The sequence below is a fragment of the Lampetra planeri genome, chromosome 1 (genome assembly GCF_965212315.1).
Source record: "Lampetra planeri chromosome 1, kcLamPlan1.2.h2, whole genome shotgun sequence".
Taxonomy (NCBI): Eukaryota; Metazoa; Chordata; class Hyperoartia; order Petromyzontiformes; family Petromyzontidae; genus Lampetra; species Lampetra planeri.
This window is the reverse complement of record NC_136107.1, coordinates 38,688,117-38,714,513: the sequence shown is the minus strand read 5'-3', so window position 1 is coordinate 38,714,513 and position 26,397 is coordinate 38,688,117. Positions and strand designations below refer to the sequence as shown.

At 43.9% G+C, this 26,397-nt stretch overlaps 2 protein-coding genes across 6 annotated transcripts; one reads left to right on the top strand and one right to left on the bottom strand.

Moving 5' to 3' along the window:
- The first annotated feature begins 38 nt into the window (after window positions 1-38).
- On the top strand, window positions 39-9,903 carry NSMCE1 (NSE1 component of SMC5/6 complex). Of its 5 annotated transcripts, none has more exons than XM_078600394.1 (9): window positions 39-118; window positions 163-178; window positions 1,026-1,166; window positions 1,810-1,931; window positions 3,770-3,847; window positions 4,703-4,849; window positions 5,973-6,086; window positions 6,703-6,844; window positions 9,075-9,903. In XM_078600394.1, exons 3-9 carry the CDS (start codon window positions 1,043-1,045, stop codon window positions 9,119-9,121), a joined length of 774 nt encoding a protein of 257 aa, XP_078456520.1. In that variant the 5' UTR covers window positions 39-118; window positions 163-178; window positions 1,026-1,042; the 3' UTR covers window positions 9,122-9,903. The 5 variants fall into 5 exon arrangements, with proteins under 5 accessions (XP_078456520.1, XP_078456510.1, XP_078456496.1 ...); XM_078600384.1 differs by having other exon boundaries at window positions 41-178; window positions 9,075-9,164; window positions 9,764-9,903; XM_078600370.1 differs by having other exon boundaries at window positions 42-222.
- Window positions 7,902-23,590, bottom strand: LOC144722255 (radial spoke head 10 homolog B-like). The gene is made up of 16 exons (XM_078600352.1): window positions 23,523-23,590; window positions 23,120-23,188; window positions 21,937-22,110; window positions 21,230-21,315; window positions 20,612-20,732; window positions 19,162-19,338; window positions 18,919-19,042; window positions 17,657-17,790; window positions 16,766-16,955; window positions 15,999-16,110; window positions 15,520-15,599; window positions 14,854-15,002; window positions 13,561-13,668; window positions 12,207-12,495; window positions 11,401-11,575; window positions 7,902-10,178 (listed from the first exon to the last, which is right to left on the bottom strand). The coding sequence occupies exons 2-16, from the start codon at window positions 23,168-23,170 to the stop codon at window positions 9,941-9,943; spliced, it is 2,208 nt and encodes a 735-aa protein (XP_078456478.1). The 5' UTR covers window positions 23,171-23,188; window positions 23,523-23,590; the 3' UTR covers window positions 7,902-9,940.
- Between the last annotated feature and the right edge of the window lie 2,807 nt (window positions 23,591-26,397).

Genomic DNA, 26,397 nt, shown 5'->3' with positions numbered 1-26,397 from the left:
GGGGGGAAACCCTCTGATCTGACGACAGCAACAGCCGCTCAGAGTTCGACGACCATCGGACTGCGCCAAGAGAGTTCAACCACCGCTCGGGCACGTGACCACCACCGCTCGGGCACGTAACCACCACTACTCGGGCACGTGACCACCACCGCTCGGGCACGTGACCACCACCACTCGGGTACGTAACCACCACTACTCGGGCACGTGACAACCACCACTCGGGCACGTGGCAAATCGGTCGCGCTGGTTCGTCTTCGATTCGTCGCCTCTCGCTCAAGGCGGCCTTTATTTTTATTATTTGTTACTTTAGGATATACAGTTACAGTGTACACGAGCGCGGCCTTTCATTCTAGCGGCCACTCGCAGCCTGATAACAACAACGACCGGACAACTCGCAAGCCTGGCAATGTTTGTAAGGCACACAGGTGCCATCACCACGGCGCTTGTGCCAGGCTAGGTGCACCGTGAGGCCACGTGGTGTGTCGAAGGGTCGCTGCTTGCAGGAGGTTATGGGACAGACCCCGTGGGTGCCATGGGTTGACTTGACTGAGATGACCGGCAGATGCACCAGCTGTGCCCCCCACAGTGCCAACTTGCTGCATGCCCTCTGACCTCCGTTGTTGGTGGAGGACGACTGCCTCCGATTGCCCAGCAGCAGTAGCAGCGTCCTTCACGAGCCTCCTCCACAGAGGCCGATGTTGACCACCGCTGGTACCGGTCATCGGCAAGTCCACTCAGCTCTAGATCCTTTCGTATCACTTGTCGTGCACGTTTAGCCCCATCTAGCCGGCCGATCAGAAGCTGCTTTGGCATGCGGGCTACGTGACCCCAGCCAACGCAGCCTCGCCTGCCCAAGTAGCTCACTGATGGGACTGTGTCCAGATCTATCAGTACCGTGCACGACCCAGCTTGGGTTAAACCCAGGATGATACCAGCCCTCGTGAATACGTGACTAGCATTTTAATTTCTGCGTTTAATTTAATTTGCTTTGTCCCATTGTTTTAAAAAAATGTGTTGCCCTGCAGGAAGGAGCTTGGGCGTCATGGCAGCGCAAGAACGAATGAGTTCCAGCCACCGCTTGTTCCTTCAAAAAATGATGGCGCACGGGTGTCTGGACATTGCCAGCTCTGTCAAAGTGCACAATGAATGCTGTCGCCTGTTTAAAGGTGAGGGCGAAACTCAATAACTTGTTGGACGCATTTTCTTTTACGATTCAGTTCCGAGATTTGTTTTTAGCTGGGCGGTGGTGGCATGTCTGTAAGCCAGCCAAGGTTCTTCTAGACTCCGTCCACAAACTTTTTGGTTCCAAGAAATTGTCTACGATTACCCTGCACTTAGAAGTTCTCAAGCGGCTGTTTTTGACAATTTATTAACCCATAGGTTGACCATAACTTTAAGGTATTTTATTTCCTTCTCAAGAACAATCTCTAAGTCTTATTGGGCAGCATGAAACACAGCCTATGTATGGTTCTACAAGGTGAGGGCTGTTTATTTTTGGTGGCGTCGAAAACTTGGCAGCCAAGATGGTTAAATCAACGGATGCTGTCGGGCACCTTCTGATTTTAGAGTTGTTTTATTGAAGGGCAATTTTCTTTGTTGTCAATTGGGAGGTCTATGGTGAGAACATGGTCTCTGTGTTTAGCACATGTATGGAGCAAATGTGTAATTTATGTAAAGCGTCGTACCCAGTGGGAACAAATAATGACATCGAACTTTCATGATAAATATTTCACATTGGTGTTTTTTTTTTCCCATGTTCTTATACTTTACGCAACTGAATGCTTCCCGAAATGCGTGTCCCTTTCGCAGAACATTATGCACATGACCAGCTGGATGCATTTATTGGCGTTATCAACAACCACATCCAGCCCTTCTTCATGGTAATCCAAAAGGGATCCTCTGAGGAGGATGGGAAAACGCACTACGCCTTGGTGAGTCACCTGCAGACACTGCTGTTGGAAGAGCTTGGCCTTTTTGGGTGCCACGGTGGCCAGACATTTACTACCTCGCCTGGTATACAGGAGTCCGTGGGTTCGATCCCGACCGTGATGCCTGCTATATATTTGGATTTTGCGTGTCTCTCTCCCCGTGGTCACGTGAATTTTTTTCCAGACCCTCCGTTTATTCCCTCCACATTTAGAATCGCCGTGCGTTTAGAGTGTTTAGCTGCTATAAATGTCCACGTGATAAGCCACTTCGTTGAGCTGTCATTTGTGGCCAGGTCGCTTCTGAAAAAGCGCGAAATAGCTCAGTGGGCCTTAGGGGCCATCCATTTAATACGTACGAATGGAGGAGGTAGAGGGGGGTTAACCCAATTGTGTACGCTTGCGTATGGGGGGTCTACTGAAAATGTACATACGCATAGGAGACGGGGGGGGGCGGGTGAAGCCTCCATAATAATTTGTCTACATTGGCCTTCAAATGAGTTGGATAGTCCGGTGGTGGACTATCTGTTTGCTAAAACACGTGAATATTATTAATCCTTGATCGTTTCTGCATGGATTAAATATTGGCCGTTCTATAGGATTCGGGGGGGGGGGGTGTGTCAAGCGTACGTACGCAGGTGTGGGGGGGGGTGTAAAAAGTACGCGTGCGTACAGGGAGGGAGGGAGGGGTCAAGTTTTGACAACTTTTTGCATACGTACTAAATGGATGGCCCCTTACCTGGTAAAATACAAGTAGTTAACAGTTTTTTCCAGGCAAACTTTTTTAGACCGAGAGCCACCCCTTAAGAGGGGTGTAAAAGAGGGAATCTGTCTTTTGGATTGAATTGTTTTTAATCTCCGAGCCGTGGTATCAAATACAGCCTGTTCTCCTGTAACACCGCGTGTTGTCATAATGTGAGTTGAATATAACGCAATGAATGTATTAGGGAACACTTTATTTTATAATGCGGATGTGACTTGGATATAATGCGATCGAGTGAGCAGAACGACATCTCACGAGTAGGAACGAGCGGGATTATTCTCGATGCTATCCACGCGCCTCAGTCTTTGTTCAGCCTGCGTACGCATCGCACGTGTTATCGCGGACTGTGCCTTAGCCTATATTATACATTATTTATTATAACGCGATTTTTCCATAACACGGTGTTCTTCGGGGACGTAGCTACTACCGCGTTATAGGAGAACAGACTGTGTATGCGAGTGCGACCACAAATCCCGCTGTGGGCCTTACCCACAAAAAAAACGGACTGATTCGAATTTTAATGATATCCTACTTTTAGTTGAAAAGGTGTATTGTCATGGGACCTCCTTTGCCAGTACCAAAATATACTATTAGGGTTTTTCCCCTTTTTTCTGGCAACAAAACTGACACCTTTTGCAAGGAATCATGTTTACATTAACCACAATACATTAACCACAATACTGGCAAAGGAGGTCCCATGATGTAGCTGCTCACCCCGAGCTCTCATTACTCTTATAGTGCGTTATCTTTGAACTGTGTGCCTTTTGGCGTCATCTGGTCGAACACCATATGAGACTAGGCTCTAAAGAAAGCTGTCTCTGGTGTGGACCAATCAGTTTCAAGGACAATGCATCAATTATCAGAGTATTGTTTTTTGTTTGCATTTGACTGCAAGTATTGTGGTTAACGTAAACACGATTCCTTGCAAAAGGTGTCAGTTTTGTTGCCAGAAAAAAGGGGAAAACCCCTATTAGTAAGGTGTATTGTCTTGATTTTCATGCATGTTTAGTTACGTGCACGACTGAACATACGTTGAATACAACAGCGTAACAACGTTGCTGTGCCTGTCTTCCTTTCTCAGATTAATATCGAACAAAATGAAATCACTCTCTTGGCTTCTGATTACTCAGAGGTTGAGCTTGAACTCTTCAACAAAACAGTGAGTGTGGTGGTGGTGGTGGTGGTAGAATATTAAGTTCCAGCATCATACTTGCACGGTTATCCCCTTCACAGCTTGCTCACAGGGTTGTAGACCAGACGGCAGTATCATCTTGTTCCAGCAAGTGCTGGTTGGATGGTTTCCACCTCTGCTGGCTGCCATGGACGAGCAGTGGCAATTCCACATTCCTGGAGTGTGAGCAAGTCTCTCCATGGTTGTGTTATTAATGTCATATTGTTGTTGATTGAAAGTAGGCCAGCGAGTGTCATTGGGAAACAAATCACAAGAAATCCATGTCACTTACAGTTCACTTGAGTTACATCCCGTGCAAATGTGCGGGCAGTGCTACTTGTTATAATATAAACGACAAATGCACTATTGTTGGGCCATGTGTCACTACACAAGCTACACAGGTGCTTTAACACGTAGGCTTTCGCGACCAATATTATTCATAATCAACGTTTTTGGGTTTAGATCGCTTTATTTATAAATGTGTCGTAACCCTCCACCACCCGACACGGCCAATCAGTAAAAAAGTGTCACGTTGACAAAAGACAAATTAGTTCACTGCTTTAGCCCACCGGTGTGTTGAAGCGCGAAAACACAACATTTACAATTTGTAAACCACAACATTTACAATTTGTAAATGTTGTGGTTTCGCGCTTCAACACACCGGTGGGCTAAAGCAGTGAACTAATTTGTCTTTTGTCAACGTGACACTTTTTTACTGATTGGCCGTGTCGGGTGGTGGAGGGTTACGACACATTTATAAATAACGCGATCTAAACCCAAAAACGTTGATTATGAATACACAGGTGCTCTTTGTTGTTCTGTGTTTGAGCAACGTGCGAGCAGATGGAGCTAATAGTCGACAGCGGAGTAGGTATGGCCTCCTCTGTGGACATCCTGAACCTGGTTGACCAGCTGCAGTGCAAGAAGATGAAGAAGGACAATGCCGAGTTGCTGCTGCAGCGCCTGGTGCAAGACAAGTGGCTATGCATGGTAACCCCTGTCAGAGCCATCACAAACAAAGACCCCCCCCCCCCACCACCGTGTAGCCTTAACAGACTGTAGGAGCAAGTGCTGTTAGCGAGTAGCACCTATGAAGGCCGGCACGGCACACGAGGGACTGGGTGGCCTGCACCATGCCTGGCCGCCTTTGTCTCCGCAGTGGCGATGCTTATGCATCGCAGCAGGTACTAATCTGAGGCTGAGTCGACCTCGGGGGAGCCCCAGGACAGGTTCAGATAATAATCGTCACTGGTGGTGGCCGTGAGCAGGAATTTAACTTGTGGCACCGGGTTTGTAGTGCAGGGCGCCAACCGCTCCACTCCTGCTTCCCACACTTGATCACATTGATTACAAGAGCCCCCAGCGGAGATACAGAGAGGTAGGAATTAGGGGTCGGCACGGTTTGAACCGACTCAAACTGGTTTCAAATTGAGCAATCCAAACCAAACCAGCGACGACTGAACCAAACCAAACCAAACCAAACTAAGCTAAACCAAACCTCTTAAGTTGGCTTGAACCAAACTAGTTTGAGCCGGTTCCACCCTGTCCGAGCCAAACCGAGTCGGTTTTCGTAGCCCCAAACCAAACCGAACCAGTTCAAACAGAGCCAAACCAAACCGATTTGGTTCGGTTCAAACCGCGGTTTGGTGGTTTGAGCCAAACCGTGCCGACCCCTAGTAGGAATTACGACCATCTCTCGTCAGTCTCATGACTTGTACAGTTATGCCTTTTGTTATTCGTGAGGGATACGCTTCTGAGATGCTCGTGAATACAAAAAAATTGCAGATAATGATCGTGATTAACCCTCAATAAAATGCATAAATAAGCTATTAAATACATGAAAATTATAATAAGACAAATAAACATTGGTTATAATAATTTGTACGGTAAATAAATATTTATTTAAAAGTATTAAATAATCGTTTGTAAATGCAGTTGTATAGAGTTTCCTGCACCTCTGATTAGCATTCCGCACTTCCAGTTAGCACGGTTGGCTACATACGTCATCGGAAGGGAGAGGTTTAAGCAACGCTTACTACTGACAACGCTTTTTAACAATTATTTTCAGCATGCAATTGTGTAACCCAGAACTGTGTGTGCATTTTTGTTGCAGGAAAATGGATATTTAAGTTTAAGCCCACGCTGCCTCATTGAAATGGATCCTTTCATTCGTAGCCGCTTCGGCAATGTTGAGATCTGCTACCTTTGTCACAAAATCGCTCTGAAGGTGGGTCTGGGTGTTTTACGCAGGCCTGTGTATGCGTATCTTTCCAGCGTAACCCTGTAATGTGACCGTCTGTTGTGCTAGTTTTATAAAAAAAATCGCTTGTGAAAAAGAAATGGTTTTAATAGTACTGTGCGTCGCCAACTGCGCTAATCGGAGGTACGAGGGAAGGACAAGCTAAACACAAAAAGTGTTTTTCAAGTAATGGGTTTTCAATCTAGATTTAAAAGTGCATAGCTCCAGTGGTTTCCTAATATCGGAAGGAAGAGCATTCTAGACGGCCGCAGAAGCGCATCCGAAAGTGCGCGATGCGGTGACAATCTTTGTTCGATGGCCAACCAAAAGCCGCTGCTGCGAGGATGGCCGGAGTACACGCTGCACCTCGGTAACGTTTTTGCCAGACGTCCCCTAGAGTAGTGAGTTTAAATAATGAAGCTAGCTTGTGTGGAGATGGAAGTGCTGGCACACATTGACCTCCGCACCCCGAGCTGGCACCATTGAACGGTTGGCTCTTCTTACAGCCGTGCACATTTCTCAGTTTGTAGACAGACAGACGTACAGACAGAATTTACATTTTTGATGTTGCCCTCTGCTTCCACCCTTGCCATCTGAACTGCAGGGCCAAGTCTGTTCCAACTGTAGCGTGAAGGTCCACGCTCCGTGCTCTGCCAAGTTCTTCAAGAGGAATCGGTCTCGCGTGTGCCCTCGCTGCAAGAGTCCCTGGATCAACGAGCCTCGCGACAATGCACGTCCTGTACGATGTAAGTGTAACTTAAGAGCTTTCATTATTATTTCAAACATAAAAGCATCATAAAAATAAGAATAGATTTTGCCCCTTTCTGGCAATATAACAGGTGTTAAGATGTTCAAACACCAAAAATAAACCTTTTGTAAGGAATCAAGTTCACGTTAACCACACGTACTTGTGGTTAACATGCTAGCAAACAAAACAGGTCCCATTTTGTAGCCGCTCATCCCGAGCTATAAATGTTCTGATAGTGCATTGTCCTTGTACTGTCTGACACTCGTGAGACTAGGCCCGAAAGAAGGCCAATCAATGTCAAGGACAATGCGTATATGATCAGAGCATGTTTGTTTGCAATCATTGGAAAGATGTTATTAACCATGTAAAAAAGATTTAACTACGCATATTTGTACCATCTTATTTGACAGGTACTAGTCTATTTTACCGAGTTGTTGACATCCACCGTGTTTAACGGTGCTGCTATTGTTTTGGTTTTGGAAGCCAACATCGGCCGTAATCCCTGTGGAGGTTCTTCACCTGTACCTTCCCTTCTAGCCCCGCCCACCTTCCCTTCTAGCCCCGCCCACCCCCTTCTAGACCCGCCTACCTTCCCTTCTAGCCCCGCCCACCTTCCCCTTCTAGCCCCGCCCACCCTCCCAGTCCCCAACTGCCACATTTAGAGAAGCTCCTCCCCCCCCCCCCTTAACCAGTATTTAAGAACTTGTCTCTTGGATTTCTCTTCACTTGATACAGTAAATTTGGCTGTGACGGTCCCACCTGAAGACGGAGACTTGTGTTGCCTCCGAAACGTCGTGATTTAATTTAGTTATTTTTATTTTATTATTTTATTATTATTTTACCTACGTGACTTTACCGAAAAAACCTAAGAGTGTTTGCATGTTCACCACAAGTGCTGTGTGTGGTCAATGCAAACTTTATTGCTTGCAAAAGATTTCTATTTGGTGTTTGAACATCTTAACAAAACTGTTTTATTGCCAGAGGGTAAAACCTATTCTTATTTTTTCATACTTTGACTCTGGCAAAAAAAGGCCCCATTTTGTAAAAGCATCATATTAAACTTCATTTTTTTTATTATGGTTATGAAAACTAACAGGAATCAAGTTTATTTTGACTGTAATGCAACAAACATCTCTATGAGTGTGGATATGAGGGCACTTGACGGTATCTCAATGGTAATTCTCTATTGTCACCTTCACTGGGCTGGTTTACTTACACTTGCACTGCTTGTTGAGAATTTGGAATGGACGTGTCCAGCGTGACACGATGTTAATATAAGATTCGGAAAAAATAACATGGAGCTACTGATAATATAATCTGCCCAGGTGTCGGTGTTTACGAGTAAAACGATGTGCAGTAATAGCCATCTCGGCACTGGATTCGCCCACTGGCGCACCGGGTTATCTTAAAATGTGTCACATCGGAGCTGATTTGTTAATTGTACCATAATGACAACAATAATGGTCCATACTTGCATTAAAATTCTCTCTACGCCAGGCTATGGTAGTGTTTCCAATGGATGTGACATTAAGGAATGGATGTCGGTTGAACAGCTGCATTCATGCAAACTGGTGTCCACTCGGCAAATTCATTTATTTTCAATTTATAGCTCAAATTTAAGACAATCTCAACAAGAAAACTCAACCATTTTTTCTTATTTTATCAGGTAAGGCCCACTTAGTTATATAACTCTCTTTCAGAAGTGACTTGGCCACAAATGATTATCATCTGGAAATTTATAGCAGCCAAATACTCTTAAACGTACGTTGATTCTAAATGTGGAGGGAAAAACCAGAGGACCCGGAGAAAAATCCACGCGACCACAAGGAGAACACGCAAACGCCAAATATACAAGCGCCAGGGTTGGGATCGAACCCACAACCTCCTGTATACCAGGCGAGGTAGTTAACATCTCGCCACTGTGGCGCCCTGATTTATAGCCACATTGTGGTTATTGGATTCCATTTCTTGAGGCATCGCATCCATACTTCCACAATGGGTGCATGATCGAAGGTTGGAGCTATGCGCAATTAACCAAAGCGTGTACCTGCTTGGAAGCAGTGCAATGACTATGGTGACTTGGTGTGTGAAATCAACGTAAAAAGCTTGAAAGTGTTAGAAATTAACTGATCTGAAACGGTCTTAGGGCTACAAATGTATTTTAAACAGCATTTAAAATTATAAATGTTAATACATTTTTTATCTGTAACTTGCTCTGTTATCCACAGACGATGAAGGCAAAGGTTCAACGTCTTCAGATGCCATGGAGCTATAATCCTGCACGATGTACAGAGGGTGCAGCAAGCTGTCGTTACTGTGTACGTTCTTGTGCTTTACACTTTTTGGACATTTGACACTTTTAAGTCATTATGTGGTTCTTATTCCAGTGAGTATTTTTCATGCAAAATATGTTACGACAAAAAATTGTCAAAATCAATCCTGAATTCAGTTCGCCATATGCAATAATGTATCTAAACAAACGATTCATAATTCGTTTATTTTTCAGTCAGATCATGTAGGTATAATTTCAGATTTAAATATAACCCCCCACCACCCGAAAGAGCACGTGGTTAAATGTGCCAAGTGAATTTGTTTTTCAGCAAACCGGAACATTGAAAAGCAAGCAATAATTTGACAAATCGTATACGCTGTTTCGCTGGAGATTACAACCAGAAGCTCAGCTGTGGCTGTGGCGTGTTGTGAATCTTAACATTGGTCTTGAAAGTCTTTGTATAAAATTGTCAACTAATTCATGAATCGACTGGACCGTAGTTTAACTTTTTGCTGAATCGCTTATTTTGAGTGTTGAAACTCTTTCACAAGCTCGTCTGAGGTGGCTTGCAGACAGCAGAATAGCAAGTGGGTCTTGTAAACCTGCCTTGGTTGACTTGTATCCATTGTTTCCTTACATGCATAGGGATTCTCAGAATGCCAATTTCTTAACACATGAAAACTAAAAAAAGGTCAACACATTTCTGCCGAACATTCCTATGCAAGACCCTTGTGAAAATATTCTTGAGACTGAGACGTTTCTTAATAAAGGCTGTTTAAAATCAACATTATTAAGAATACATCAAAGGGACTACGAATGTGGTCACTTCTTTTTCTTCTTGTCCTTGGCGGAATGTGGCTTCGAGTTGAGAGCAACTTTCACCGCAGACGTCGACTTTGTAACAGCTGGGGAGTTGGCGGGTCTCTCTTGCTCCTTGCTGGGAGGTTCATCGGGCCGCACCATTGCCCCATCCTCCCACGGGAGAGTTGCTCCCTGTTCGTTTAGTCCGTCTCGTTCCACAGCGTGCATTGCCTCCATCTCCAGAGCCATTCTCTGCTCCCTAGTACATTCAGACAGGGGACCCGTGAGGTGTTCGCGGGGAAAAACAAATATAAACGATTAATAGAAATATAGAAACGATTAAAACCAGAAACAACTAAATAAAATATGGAGGCTTCGCAAGATTGTGAGAGGGGGTAGCAGATTTGGGGAGACATTCATCCAGCAGTGCATTCATTGATCAGGGCCGATGATGACCTCTATCCATCATGAGAACTACATTTCACATCCGTATTAGGTTTGACCTAAATAAATAAGTGTTGCTCTTTAAATACATCTGTTGGAACAAACCAATGAAATAGCATGTATTTATACTCTTTGGTTTTTTCGGTAAAGTCACGTAGGTAAAAAATCTAATAAAATAAATGAAAAAAACTAAATTAAATCATTTATTAGATTTTTTACCTACGTGACTTTACCTAAAAAAACAAAGAGTATGAATCCTTGCAGTCACGGAAGCTTCAAATCAACACATTTTACATCTTTTGAAATCCTCCCCCGTTATATCCAGCTTGTGCTATCGGCATCACGTCCCGAGATGAAGAATTTCACTCTGATCTTTTGCGGAGAGCAGTACGACGCTTCACGTTAGAGAACGGCCCACAGAAACGAACATCACAGAGCTACGTCTGAGATCCCTTCGGGGAACGTCTGGTCCACACGCAGTCGAGGGCAGTACTTTACACTCGCCCTGCATATAAGAATCAGGTTCATTACACGATGGTCAAACTGATATAATTGTCAGAGGCAAAATGTAACCAAATGAAGTAATTATTTTTTTCGTGTAGTAATTGATGACTAGGTTGAGACCATTAACATACACGACTTGAGCACTGGGTTTATTCACAGGCAGCTGGCTGGATTTGAACCCAGGACCTCAGCAGTAAAAACACTTTCTATTTTTTATTTACCAGGTAAGGCCCCCACTAAGCTATATCGCTCGTTTTTCCAGAAGCGACCTGGCCGCAAATGATAGCTCAACAAAGTGGCTTATTACGTGGAAATGTACAGCAGTTGAATACTCCAAACGCGTCGTTCTAAATGAGGATCCGGGGGGAAATTCCACGCGACCACGGGGAGAACATGCAAACTTCAAACATACAGATGTCGGTGTCGGGATGGAACCCACAACCTGCATACGAGGCGAGGTAGTGAACATGTGATAGCTCTGATCTCTTGAGCCACCTTACCACCTCGTTGCACGTGCCTCTGTGTGCACGTACCATGCCTGCCGGACCTTGATGTTTTCATTGTAAGCACGATCAGCCTCCTGGTCTTGCTCCTTTTTGGCCGCAGCTTTCAGGGCCTCGTTACGTTCAAATGCTCCAAACAGTTTCTCCACAAAAAATGCGGACAGCTGGTTTTTCCAGGCATCTTGAACCACAGTATTATCATCATCTGCAAAACAAACATGAATTGCATTCTGCGATTCAAATAATTTTAATCGGACGTTTGTATACCATTTACGACATATGAATGTAAATAGCACTAACCTCCAGCCCTTTGTCAATCCACTGCTAGATTAGGGCCTGCCTACACCGTACAGGTAGTGGCGGTTATCTGTCCCTACAATTTTGTCAGTGCTGGTGAAGGCAGGGAGCATAGAAGTACAATACAACGAATATTCAGTTTAACACGGAGGCTTTCGCGACCAATATTATTCATAATAAAGATTTTTGGGTTCGATCGCATTATTTATAAATGTGTCGCAACCCTCCACCACCCGACACGGCCAATCAGTAAAAAATGTGTCACGTTTACAAAAGACGAATAGTTCACTACTTTAGCCCACCGGTGTGTTGAAGAGTGAATCCACAACATTTAAAAAAAAATTTGAGTACGACGTTTCGCTGGTAATTACATCCAGCATCATCGGGCAATTTGCCAGAATAAAAAAAGTGCACGTAAAATTTTTTGGAAAGAGCATCGCGTGTGTATGTATGTTGAACTTCTTCCGCGCCATACGTAGCCAACCGTGCTAATCGAAGGGTGCGAAATTACTTTACGCACAACGATCGACTTTACGCACAACGATTCGTGGGACTCCACTCTCGGGTTGTAGCCTGTGATGACTCTTGCGTAGTGAATTCTTGCGTAGTGGACTCTTGACTCTTGTCCACTGGCAGAGCCATTTGCGGCTCTTCGAGTTTCCACCGGCCCCATCGCTGCTGTGGCTCCGATTCCCTCTGGCTCCATCTCGCACGTGCACCACTGCAGCTGTGAGCCAAGGGCTCCACAGCAGCTCGGCCATCCGACCTTTCCGGCACGCTCACCTCGGCACATAGTGCCAGAGCCTCAAAGAACTCCAGAAAGGTGAGCTATAGGGACGTAAAATAACACGGAACACATCAATCCACCTCACGACCGTACAACTTTCCAGAGGAGAGATTTTGTTAGCGTGCCATTATTTTTATCGACAAATTACGTGTTTGAGGTGCGATGGTCATCGTATAATTGCACAAGATGTGCCACCACCCCACCTCGCCAACGCTCTACCGCCTGCCAGCTGCAACACAGGCAACATGGGACAACCTCCAAGATCTGCCATAAACAGTACCCCCGCCATCTGGCCTCTGGTCAAATGGCGTAGTTTTGGTGTCCTTCCCCCGCACCTCCGGTTAGCGTGCTTGGCTACGTACAGTAAGAAAGAAGTTCAACATACAACTGTGGAAATAGTGTTACCCTCTGGGTGTGGGCAGGGTGCCTCATACTACATATGAATCACTTGACACCCTTGGGCACCGTTGCAAATGAGATGTTGCATCTAAAGGGATTCTCCAGGTGACATAACACATTTAACAGATTAAGTTTGAAAATATATACCATAAGAATAAAATGAATTTATATTCACGGATTAACCAAAAAAAATGTCACTGTGTTATTAATTTTGCTTTAAAAATGTTAAACAACAAGTAGTGGTTGTGTATATAAGGGATGTCAGTGGTCAGCCAGTCATCTCAATCGACCTGTGGCATCTGGGTCTGCCCCGTGACCTCCCGCCAGCGGGCGTTCGACACTTCACGTGGCCTCCAAGTGCACATGGCCTGGCACAAGCGTCGTGGTGATGTCACCGCCACTTACTGGCGAATGGCGGTTGTTGTCAGGGGCAGGAATGGAGATGGACAGTGGGTTAAAGGGCATGGAGAGGATTCCCACCAAAAGGAGGGGGGCAGTGGAGCAGGAACAGTGGAAGGAGGGAGGAGCAGGCGAGATACAGGAGGGGGGCTCGGGGCATTCTGGCGGGGAACGGATTGAGAGGGGGCTGTGGGCAAGTGGGAACTGGGGGAAAATAAAAGACGGACCCCCCCCCCCCCCCAACCTCGTGTCGGCTCTACATGTGTATGAAAGCCAGCGTGTGATGGAAGTGGCCACAATTGACATACCTCGTATTGAAGATTGCAGGACGCCCCATCTGATATTGCCGGATTGTCCAGACTCAAAATCTCCACGACTTTTTCTGCTGAGAGTGACTTGGAGATGAGCTTAAATTCCTTGTTAAACATACATTTCCACACAGAATAGGGATATATGTGGAAAATACATACAACTGTTCATGAACATTGTATATATATATACACACACAAATAATAAATAAAGGTCTAAATTCAATAAATAACGTTAATCATCACAATGCTTTTGTGTTGCACCACACGGAAAATAATTATGATGCCGTAACAATAAAAGACTGAAGTTTAGTCAAAGTGTGTCCGTACTCAAGAGGGGGCAGTGAACTACATACCTGGTGGGCCCACAGCTGATGGTATACAATTAAATATTGTGAGGGTTATATTAACAATCCATGAACAAAAATAGGTTGGTAGAATTGCTCTGATTATATATATATGCTGCATTTTTTTGCAGTGTTTTGCTATAAATGTAATTTGTACCATTGGAACCTCCTTTGCCAGTAGCAAAATATGATAATTGTTTTTTTACCCTTTTATCTGGCAACAAAACTGACACCTTTTTTGCATTGTCTTTGAGTTGTGCGCCTTTTGGCGTCATCTGGTCCAACACCATGTGAGACTAGGCTTTAAGAAAAGCTGTCTCGGGTGTGGACCAATCAATTTCAAGGACAGTGCATACATTATCAGAGTTGTGTTTTTGTTGCCAGATAAAAGGGTAAAAAAACAATTATCAATGTAATTTGTATTCGTGTAATGTGAAGCATCTGTAATAGCTCGATCGTGGACTTGAACATCCTAGTGAATTTTCAGAGCTTAGATCCTCACCAGACCACTCCAATTGTGTGCTAAGATTTAATTTTCTACAAAAATGTTAACAACTATGAAAATCTAAAACAAAGAGGAATGGCAAGATAGTTCAGATGCTTCTTAAACCCAATACAATTACAGCGGTGAAAATCTTGTTATATTTTTTTCACCAAGGTTAAAGGTCATATCGGGTGTACAGAGCTAATTCCTGGTTCCTTTCAGTCAGAATGAGCTGTTAACTTCTGTGCAATGACAATTACTCAAGTGTTGTGACCGATATATTGATTTGGAAACATGAATGAAGCTTCGTATAAATATATATTCTAAATTTGTTGCAAAGATATCCATAATGTAAAGGACTGTATACCATTAGACACCTAAACTTTATGCATCTATTAGCACAGACATAAAGAGTCATACCTAACGCACCCTCAGGACAGCGCATGTTTGCTGCGTATTTACCTGCAGCATCCACAAGAAGTTCCGTGCAGTGAGAATTGGTTCGTGCGGGGAATATAAGTTGGTTTTGCAAAGGCTGCTGTAGATATCCCAGCTCTTCGACGCGTACTCTAGAGCAGTCTGGGCACGCCAAGCCTCTCCAAACACCGATCCTGTACGCACAGTGACACGTAACCCTTTCCCATTCTGATGACATGTGTGTACGTCATCAGTTTTTCTTTAAAAACGAAATAAATAACTATCGGTACTGGCGCTCCCACAAGGTCATGTGGGAGGGCGTGGCACAGTTTGGTGCCAGCTATCGTAAAGTGCGGTCGTGTTTCTCCAGTTCTCTGCGGTGAGTAACGTCTTTAAAAGCAACAACGCTATGCCGTTCCAAGATTCGGCGGTGTACGGGACACCCACCCTGCAGCTTACAGACGTCTCGGAATGGGAAAGGGTGAATACAATCTGACACGCTGTATAAACCCAATGTGATTAAAGAACATGGCAAAGTTTTTCAAGAGCTAATTTGCTTTTCAAACAATGAAGCTTCTCCAAAGTGAAAAGCTCTGTTCATTGTGGAATTTACCATAACATAATGTTTTGCTTAACGTTACAATAATGTTGTGTGAAAGCAGAATATACTTCAGAATAGCAAAGGGAACTGGAGTGGAATGGGTAGTTTACCCCTGATGGTGCATGCGTGCGGGAGGATGGCATTATTCATGAGCTGTGACAAACACCAGGCCAGTTCACCACTCCTGCCCCTGCACAAAACAGCACAAAACATAAAGCATTACATTGGAAAACTGGAAGTTAAATTTTAGCCGGATCTATCTGGGTCTGTGACCCCGAAAATATTTCCATACCCAGCACCCCACCACATGCAGTACATCTCTCTCTGGCAGCCGCTACTGGTCACATGACTACGCTGGAACAAAAACATTCAGTGAGGAATTAAACCTGGATATGGGTTAGGCTTAAAACTGTGTATCATATAAAACGTGTGTATTATATATATAGGTATCGGTGGATCACATAGACTACCGTATGATGAAATTGTGATGTAGGTATTAAATATTCTAAGCAAGGAATCTGCCAAACATCACAATCCAAGGCTTTTGTGGATACATAAAATGACAAAATGTTGCAATCGGGAGACTTACGCGTAGTCCGTGTGATACATGTGGTATCCCAGGGTGGTCAAGTTGCTCAAGAATTGCCTCATGAGCAGTCGTTTATTAGGGTAGTGGATCTGATCTAGGGGTTCTTCAAAAGCTATGGGATACAAACAAGACGTAGCACGCATTATGCAGCAGGTTTATATTCCATCATAATAATGTCAGCATGCCATATTTGTATGCGTCTCACAAATATCCTTTGGGCCTACTTGTAAACTTAACAATCACGTACATGTCTGTGTCTAGCTTCCCATTCATCCTCCAGGTCATTCAATTAGTATCACCTTTGCAACTTCTGCATATTCTTGGTTCTTTCGGTAAAGTCACGTAGAATGGAAATAATACAATAATAAATAATAAAACATAACGAAATAATTCTCACGACGTTTTGGCCACAACGCAAGCAGCCGTCCTGCTTGCGTTGTGGCCGAAACGTCGTGAGAATTATTTTGTTATGTTATATTATTTTTTATTATTTTATTATTTCCATTCTACGTGACTTTACCGAAAGAACCAAGAAGATGAATCCCTGCAGTCACGAAAGCTTTAAATCGAAATTTAACTTCTGCATAATTTGATTTCACTCACCCAGTTAATTCATCCTGTAGCTGATATGGATCCCCTTGCTGACACGTGCCAACGAGCCGACCAAGTGCACCCTCCCTGTGAAACGACCATGTGTTCCGTGTCCGTCTCTCATTGCAACTCCCAGTGTTTTTGTGTTGGCATCGCAATGTCCGTGAGTGCCTTACTGGAAAGCAGACGGTCGACCTGTGCCAAGGAAGGGCCCTCGACATGCACCCGACAGTCCTTGAGGAGACGCCACCACTGCATCCGACTGAGGATGAACGTGTTGTCTGGGGAGTGCGTTACACCCAGCCCGCTGTATTTGCTGTACGTTCTGCGCAGTGCAGCCATGTGCTGCAGCACCACCAATTGCACCTGGAGACGACAACAATGGGGAACACAAACAAAGCTTCGAATCTAATATTGGTCGCGAGGCTTTCGCGACCAATATCCATAAGACGTTTTTCTGGGTTAGATCGCGTAAATATGTAAATGTGTCGTTAGCCCGCCACCACCCGACACAGACAATTAGTGAGGGTTGTCACGTAAACAGAACGTGGCCAATTCGTCACTAGCACAACACACCGGTGTGTTGTAGAGCCAAGCCACAACATTTACAATCTGAGTACGACGTTTCGCCAGTAATTATAACTAGCTTCATCAGGCGACAGCCAGATTTGTGGAGAAGCCCACCTGTTTCATTCCTTAAATAGAGGTGTAGATGTGGTGACAACACTCGTGCGCTCTTCTTGCGCGAAGTCGGGGGGGTTAATGAATAAATGTACGTTAGCATGCACATTATGCAAGCCCATTCTTGTACTTCCTGTCGATTGTTCGTACTAAAATAGCCGTAGCAACGGTAATCCCTATTGAGGTATAGGTATGCTTCCAAGCAGCACTAAGTCTGTAAACACGAAAAGCAATTCTGAAACACAAAAACCGCAAACCTCTGCAATGAATGCGCTTTCTCTGGGCTACGCCACCGCCGCAATTTACACGTTAAAGACTTGATCTCAATGAGCTCTCAACTGGTATAAAGGATACATGACAATACTATAATCAGTTGTTACCAGTACCTGTGTGTACTCAGCCTCCCTCTTGTCAGCTGGAAAATTTTGCAATAGCCGTGCCAAATCCAGATCCACGTGTGAACTCTGTAGCATTGCCCCTCCCTCCGCAGTGCTCTCTTTATCCTCCAAGTGACGTTTTGCTGTAAACAAAACACATATGTTTTATCACAGTTGCTGAGCACAGACCCAAAAGGCCAACACCGTCAGGCGGTCAGCAACAAACGGCACTATCACAGTTGTAATCGCACGCTCCGATTAGCACGGTTGGCTAAGTACAGTGCGAAAGAAGTTCAACATACGTAAATACATAAGAGATCAGAGCTAAACATTTATTTAAATGGGCGCCGATGAGCGAGTGATTGGAGTGAATCAGTGAGTGCTGGATGACCAATCAACGTCTCTGTTTTACATTGAATTAATTACATTTTCCACAACTATAAACAAAGATCTAAAACCAATTCAGGTACAGTATTATACAATAGTTGTCTGCACGTGCCTTTTTGGCAATACATATAAAGCGCACGGAACAGTCAGTTGATTCATCAAAATATCAGGTGAACGAGTAGATAAGTCGGTTTAACACGTAGGCTTTCGCGACCAGTGCAAGCATAGTGTACGTTGACTCAAGCAGTAATGGATACCCATTGACATTTATATGCATTTATGAGTGAGTGCTGCCTTCTGATGTGAGGGGCTCACAAGTGACGCCATCACATCCACCCCCTCTATTTAAGGAGGATTTCTCCACAAATCTGGCTGTCGCCTGATGATGCCGGTTGTAATTACTGGCGAAACGTCGTACTCAGATGGTAAATGTGGATTTACTCTCCAGCACACCGGTGTGCTGTACTAGTAACGAATTGGAACGTTCTGTTTACGTGACAAACCTTACTCATTGGCTGTGTCGGGTGGTGGCGGGTTTAACGACACATTTATATTTACACGATTTAACCCAAAAAAACCTCTACAATTAGTAGGTAAGTTTTTCTACGTATAAAACATTAACATGGCTGTCACAATAAATGTTACTATAAAAAAACGGCACAGCCACACTTTTGTAAAGCAGGAGTTTTAAGGAAGAGTGATTCCATTCTCAAATTAGCATCGAGGCAGTGCTCATCAAAATGTAATACCTATTTCATGTTATGCGATGTAATTAAAATTAAATGAAATAGGCAGGGTGGCAGGCACATTGGTACATCCTAATCGAATATGATGGTGTCAGGACCTGGCCTGTGGGATCTGGAATAAACATTGAGACTCCTTACTTGGAAGAGATGCATCTGCTCTTGAAAGTCCATTCTCACCCACAGTGTTTTGAGAACATCCTACCATTACGTCCCCCACAAAAGATCCTTCGTAGATTTGACCGCTCTTGGACGTAAACGTTCCCTGTAAATGAGACGAAAACATTGTGACGTTATTCCTACACGGCATAATTCATATCCACGAAACTGAGTGCGTATGTGTTCTTGAAGATGCATTGAGTGTGGTTGTTTTTCGATGATCACCGAGCCATGCTTGCGATCCTGACTCCACTCCCCCTTGTACCGTGCCCCACTCGCGTACAGAAACTCTCCCTGCCCGTGGCGGTGCCCGGCTGCCCACTCGCCATCATACTCGTTGCACATTGGATACTGGGAGAACCCAACACGCTTCACCAGCCACTTGTGTGTCCCCCTGCCGTCCTGCACAAGACACGCACGTGCACACTTTACGTTCGGGTTTGTTCACATCACAGCTGCTGGCCACAGGCCCAGAGGTCTGTAGTAATGCAAGGTGACCGGCAGCACAGAGCATGAATAACACAAGAGAGCATAAACATGAACACGTTTCGATTTAAAGCTTTCGTGACTGCAGGGATTCATCTTCTTGGTTCTTTCGGTAAAGTCACGTAGAAGGGAAATAATAAAATAATAAAAAGAAAACATAATATATTCTTTTATTATGTTTTATTTTTATTATTTTATTTCATCTTCTTGGTTCTTCCGATAAAGTCACGTAGAAGGGAAATAATAAAATAATAAAAATAAAACATAAAATATTATTTTATTATGTTTTATTTTTATTATTTTATTTCATCTTCTTGGTTCTTTCGGTAAAGTCACGTAGAAGGGAACCAAGAAGATGAACACGTTTCTTGAATCAGACTATGGCCGACGATGATGATGATGATGAATTTAACACACGATTTTGGAATAGCACCGTCCCCGTGGTCGCCCGCATGATCCGTGGATCAAACAAACCACTCGAGACACCGGTGCGTGCCACAAGAGGTCACACGATTGGTGGCAGCGGTCCTTCGCTGACTATGCGTGATGAATGAATGAATGAATGCATTTTTGCAGCACATTTGATTTTGCGAAATTAATTTTGGGTTTAACCATGTCCTGATCTGGCCAGATTTTTTTCCCTGAGTTCTGACCTGAAGATGTTTGATGCGATTTAAAATGAAACATAGCCAATCGATACAATTTGTTGTGAGAATCGTTCTTACACTTATAGCAGCCAAATACTCTAAACTCATGTTGATTTTATATGTGAAAACCAGAGCAGAGAAAAATCCATGCGATCACGGGGAAAGAGACATGCAAACTCCAAACATACAGCTGACGTCAGAGTTGGGGTCGAACCCACGACCTCCTGTATACCAGGCAAGGTAGTTAACATCTCACCACCGCGGCACCCCCAATACATAACTTTAACCCTTATTCATTGTAACTTACCATAAAAGAGATCACACACACAGACTTGCTCAAGTGTATGGTTAGGATTTTGTATTACATGCTAAACTCGTTACAGAGTAAAATAAAAACTCAACGCATTCGTGAATGTGAAACTGGTCCCATTTTGTGCGATGGGTCTTCTTCGTACCACATAAAATTAGACATTTCATAAATGCCCTTTTACATTTTTGTGAAGACATCTTTGCAAGCAAGCTGAAAGAGTGAACAACCGTACCGGCTTTCCGTGCTTCCATTGGCCATTGTACTCCTGCATCGATGTGACCCACCTCATACAACCCTCCCCATGCCGTTCATTGTTCAGCCACTGCCCTTCGTATATGTTTCCTGAAGGGTACCTGCAGGATGAGAAGACAGGACAATTGTCAATTCAGAAATCGTCCTCACTGTGTATTCTTTTTCTCACTGTGTCGCTTTCCATCATTACGAGTTGCTATTTTGAGCAGCAGAGAAGATTAATTGATTATGAATGAGTTCATAATGTATTTTTTTGGGTTGTGTCGTTAAACCCGCCACCACCCGACACAGCCAATTAGTAAGGTTTGTCGTATAAACAGAACATGCCAATTCGTTGGATAGCAAATCCACAACATTTACAATATTAATGAGTTGTGCATTTCCCCCCAAAAAATTACACCAATTAGAATGTTATTCTTTTCACAAGACTCAATTAAATAATTTGTAAAGTTGAGAAAAATCGTATTTGGCAGTATTCTGAAAAATGTGAACTGTTTAAAGCAGATGCTACATTACGAAGTTATATTCAAATGTTTTGTTTTGTTAAAGTGCTCTCTAGATAACAAATAATGGAAAGGGTGCATTAAACTTTCGTTACCTTCTAATTCCCCATCCATGTCGCATGTTGTGATGCCATTCTCCGCAATACCAAGACTCCTTTTTCTCATCATAATACAAAATTCCCTGCGGAGTAAAATGATATACAACTTTTAAATACCAGCAATGCTCTCGAGTACTTAACACATGGTGCTTATACTGGCAAAGTAGCATTTTTTTCATTGCAATAACAAATGCTGATTCAACCACATATTTTGCATGAGTAATTAAAAAAAACATCTATTTCCAACTCATGTATTTGTAATGTTGCAAACTGTACATGCCAGAGAGTCAGTAAATGTGGTCAAATGTCCATTAATGTTTGGTGTAACTCAGAGATTGATCTCGTCTGTGCTATTTATCGTGTGCTATATCCATTCCATAACAAGCAAACCACCCCATTATCTGTCAACGATGATGAGCTTCAACGCACTTCTGCATTCATGAATTAAACCGGTTGCTCCAATAAAATCCGCAGCAGCCAGAATATATATTCTTGGTGCTCTGCTTGCTATTGGCTGAGGCGACATCAACCGTATCACCTTTATATTTCAAAGATAACTCCACTAAGCCAGTAAAAACACCACCTTCAACCATCGACCATTCACGGATCTGCATTTTTGATGGTATAACTGGGTTCACATTCGGTCTAGACTTTTCATCAACAACTTTCAATGTAAACAAAAAAAACCACGATGATAGCCTTACCTTGCCATGTCTCTCGCTGGCATACCATTGTCCACTGTATGAAACAAAGGGCTTTGACACGGTCAGGGTACCCTGCCCATGCCTCACCCCATTCTCCACGTTGCCAGTGTACTTGCTTCCATCTGGCCATTGGTAGGTGCCATTTCCCACCATTGCATTCAGCCAAAAGTCACCCTGTTGATGAGTCATAATGGTGAGATGTTGATATCCATAAACTGTGTGTTTTTAATTGGTGAATGCAATTGTATCATCTGCAGCTGTTGCTGCTGCTGCTGCTTCTGCTACACAACCCACTTTGTCTAAATTTTGACTTAAAACTTTCGTGTCTGCGGTGGCTCTTTAAGGACTGCAGTGCGGCTCTTGAAATTAAAAAAGCCTTTTCTTGTTGTTTTGGTTGCCGACCCCTGACCATAGAAGTCCAGTTTACCATGGAAGTCCAGTTCACCATGGAAGTCCAGCTTACAATGGGAGTCCAGTTCACCATGGAAGTCTAGTTTACCATAGAAGTCCAGTTCACCATGGAAGTCCAGTTTACCATATAAGTCCAGCTTAAAATGGGAGTCCAGTTCACCATTGAAGTCCAGTTCACCATGGAAGTCCAGTTTACCATGGAAGTCCAGTTTACCATAGAAATTCAGTTTACCACGGGAGTCCAGTTTACCATGGGCAGAGGTCGGCAATCTGTGCCTCTGCAGCAGCATGCTGCGGCTCTTTAAGGACTGTTTCGTGAGGTTATTTATAAAGGATCACCATCGCGTTTTGACATGCACAGCAGATTTTGAACTATTGAGGGTTTTTTTTACCGAATTCTAAAAAAATGCCTCTTCTTGATGTTTTGGTTGCACACCCCTGGTCTAGATCAAGCGGAGTGTCACAGTCTGTGAGCATTACATCTTTACTCACTGGTAACATTCATCATCTCGTTACCAGCCCACTCATAATGCACCGTTTGCCTCTAGTCTATGGAGACCGGGTGGAAGGGCTGAAGCAACAACTGGTGACACATGCAGTCAAACCCGAACAAAATTGAAAATAAAATTGTAATCAAGGCAGTGAAAACCTCAAATCTAAGTAAACAATATGGTATACCAATATGTACCTTCGTTATTTGTCACTAATTAAGTGCTGTATGCTTTGTGTGTATATAATGCATGAATAAGCAATCTGTATTTAAAAATAGTACCTCAAACTCCACACCATCTGCCCACACATACTGTCCCTTCCCATGCATCATGTTGTTGCAGAAGGAACCCTGTAACACATATGTCAAGCCATTAGGGGTCCATTATATCACAAACACAATTCCTGCTGGAATAATCATCATACATTTGTTCTAAGCGTGCAAGATTTCTTCAGGTGCAGTTTAATAATTTTAACTATGATTCATTAGAATAAAATGTAATTTATTTGCAGCGTCGGTAATACGCTATAAAGTGTGCAATTATTTAAATAAAATACTTTTATAAATAATACTTTGTTTTGCATAAATTGCATGTTTTAAAAGTTATATATATTTTTCGAATCGATATTTATGATTAGTTATCCAGCGATTGAATCATCTATTTATTCCATTGTTTTGTACTTACGCTATAGACATTACCACCTTGGTAAGAGACAATCACTTGATCTTCACTCTCATCTGTCACTTCGAATCTATAAAAAAAATAGCAGAGATGATGACGCTCAGAGATAAGCAATTCATTGATCCGCATAACATACGTATAAATGTATGACAATGTATAACGATATATAATCCGATGTATATTGTACAGGGTGGTCCTGATGCCTTGTGACTCCTATTCTCTAAAACTCATCTGGACCATAGTAATAGATGACGCCAAAAGGCGCTCAACTCCATGTGAGACTAGGCTCTAAGAAAAGCTGTCTCGGGTGTGGACCAATCAATTTCAAGGACAGTGCATACATTATCAGAGTTGTCTTTTTTGTTTGCATTTTGACCACGAGTGTTGTGGTCAAAATGCAAACATGATCCCTTGTAAAAAGGTATCAGTTTTGTTGCCAGATAAAAGGGTAAAAACACATTACTATATCTTGCCACTGGCAAAGGAGGTCTCATAATGCTCATCTGGACCACCCTCGCTTTGTTCTGTCCACTCGGGTTGACGTGAGCTGCTGCTTCTGCTGCTGCTTGCCTCTCAATGATGAGCGCTATGAGTGGCCTCATGTCTTTGCTGGGCACTTGCAGCTGGACCGCATCCCCATCACTCGCCAAGCCCTGCTCTTGCTCATGCTGATGTTGTTGTTGATGCTGCTGCTGCTGCTGTTGTTGTTGTTGCTCAACGTCTCCACCCTGCTCCTCCTCGTCTTGCTGGTGGTCGTCCTCATCCAGGGAGGGCATCGTCGCGTCTCTAAGGCCGAGTTGAGACTCGCCGCCTCAGCTCCTGAAAACGACAGTGACACAGGACGAGGCTTGGTGCGAAGAGAAGGCTGTTTGATCTGGTGTAGGACAATCGGTGTCGAAGACAACGCGTAAACTACACTATACTCTACATACCAGAGGTGGGACAAAGTCATTGTTATGCAAGTCCAAGTCGAGTCGCAAGTCATCAAATTCATGACTCGAGTCTGACTCGAGTCCAAGTCACATGACTCGAGTCCACATCTCATAGGTGGGACAAAGTCATTGTTATGCAAGTCCAAGTCGAGTCGCAAGTCATCAAATTCATGACTCGAGTCTGACTCGAGTCCAAGTCACATGACTCGAGTCCACACCTCTGCTACATACCTGTCAACCGCTTACCCTACCTCATTACAGACCAATTCAGACCTTATTGGTCACCCGGTGCCCTTATAAATCTGAACGTTCATCCTACAAAGTCCCATCACAAGGGAGAACCACGGACAGACAAATAGGTTTTGCCCGTCTTGAAACGGCTGTACGCCGTATGGACATTAAAACTCAATTTCCCTGTACAAGAATACGGGGTAAACCATATGGGTTGACACGGTATGTAACATTATTATCAGAGCATGTGTTTTTGTTTGCATGTTTTGCCAGAAGTGTGTGTGGTTAATGCCGACTTAATGCCCTGCAATAGGTATACATATTTGGTGTTTGAACATCTCAAACACCTCCTGTTTAATTGCCAGAAAGGGTAAGGCTTATTATAGTTTTTTTTTATATATACTTTTGATATTGCCAAAAGGGGTCCCGTAGATTCACGACATTATGTTCAGGCGGCTGTGCGTGTGCATATCCTGCAATGTGCATACTCACTGTTACGTACCCAGTGTATACTTTATATAGATGTGTACTCTGTGTACTGTGTGTACTGTGTACCAGCTAACCCGTGTACTCTGTGTGCTGTGCACCAGCTAACACGTGTACTCTGTGTACTGTGTACCAGCTGACCCGTGTACTCTGTGTACTGTGCACCAGCTAACCCGTGTACTCTGTGTACTGTGTACCAGCTAACACGTGTACTCTGTGTACTGTGTACCAGCTAACCCGTGTACTCTGTGTGCTGTGCACCAGCTGACCCGTGTACTCTGTGTGCTGTGTACCAGCTAACACGTGTACTCTGTGTACTGTGTACCAGCTAACCCGTGTACTCTGTGTGCTGTGCACCAGCTGACCCGTGTACTCTGTGTACTGTGTACCAGCTAACACGTGTACTCTGTGTACTGTGTACCAGCTAACCCGTGTACTCTGTGTACTGTGCACCAGCTAACCCGTGTACTCTGTGTGCTGTGTACCAGCTAACCCGTGTACTCTGTGTGCTGTGTACCAGCTAACCCGTGTACTCTGTGTACTGTGTACCAGCTAACACGTGTACTCTGTGTACTGTGTACCAGCTAACCCGTGTACTCTGTGTACTGTGTACCAGCTAACACGTGTACTCTGTGTACTGTGTACCAGCTAACACGTGTACTCTGTGTACTGTGTACCAGCTAACCCGTGTACTCTGTGTACTGTGTACCAGCTAACCCGTGTACTCTGTGTACTGTGTACCAGCTAACACGTGTACTCTGTGTACCAGCTAACCCGTGTACTCTGTGTACTGTGTACCAGCTAACTCGTGTACTCTGTGTACTGTGTACCAGCTAACACGTGTACTCTGTGTACCAGCTAACCCGTGTACTCTGTGTACTGTGTACCAGCTAACCCGTGTACTCTGTGTGCTGTGCACCAGCTAACTCGTGTACTCTGTGTACTGTGTACCAGCTAACCCGTGTACTCTGTGTACTGTGTACCAGCTAACCCGTGTACTCTGTGTGCTGTGTACCAGCTAACACGTGTACTCTGTGTACTGTGTACCAGCTAACCCGTGTACTCTGTGTACTGTGTACCAGCTAACCTGTGTACTCTGTGTACTGTGTACCAGCTAACACGTGTACTCTGTGTACCAGCTAACCCGTGTACTCTGTGTACTGTGTACCAGCTAACCCGTGTACTCTGTGTGCTGTGCACCAGCTAACTCGTGTACTCTGTGTACTGTG

What these genes read in the sequence shown, in the direction of transcription:
- NSMCE1 (XM_078600394.1), top strand. Translation starts at nt 1,043, where the DNA reads ATGGCAGCGCAAGAACGAATGAGTTCCAGCCACCGCTTGTTCCTTCAA. An exon ending in ATGCTGTCGCCTGTTTAAAG is followed by an intron (nt 1,167 to 1,809) that starts GTGAGGGCGAAA and finishes TCCCTTTCGCAG; the next exon opens with AACATTATGCACATGACCAG. An exon ending in CAATGCACGTCCTGTACGAT is followed by an intron (nt 6,845 to 9,074) that starts GTAAGTGTAACT and finishes TGTTATCCACAG; the next exon opens with ACGATGAAGGCAAAGGTTCA.
- LOC144722255 (XM_078600352.1), bottom strand. Translation starts at nt 23,170, where the DNA reads ATGATGCATGGGAAGGGACAGTATGTGTGGGCAGATGGTGTGGAGTTT. An exon ending in CAGATGGTGTGGAGTTTGAG is followed by an intron (nt 22,111 to 23,119) that starts GTACTATTTTTA and finishes ACTCATCAACAG; the next exon opens with GGTGACTTTTGGCTGAATGC. An exon ending in GCACGCATGCACCATCAGGG is followed by an intron (nt 15,003 to 15,519) that starts GTAAACTACCCA and finishes CTGTGCGTACAG; the next exon opens with GATCGGTGTTTGGAGAGGCT.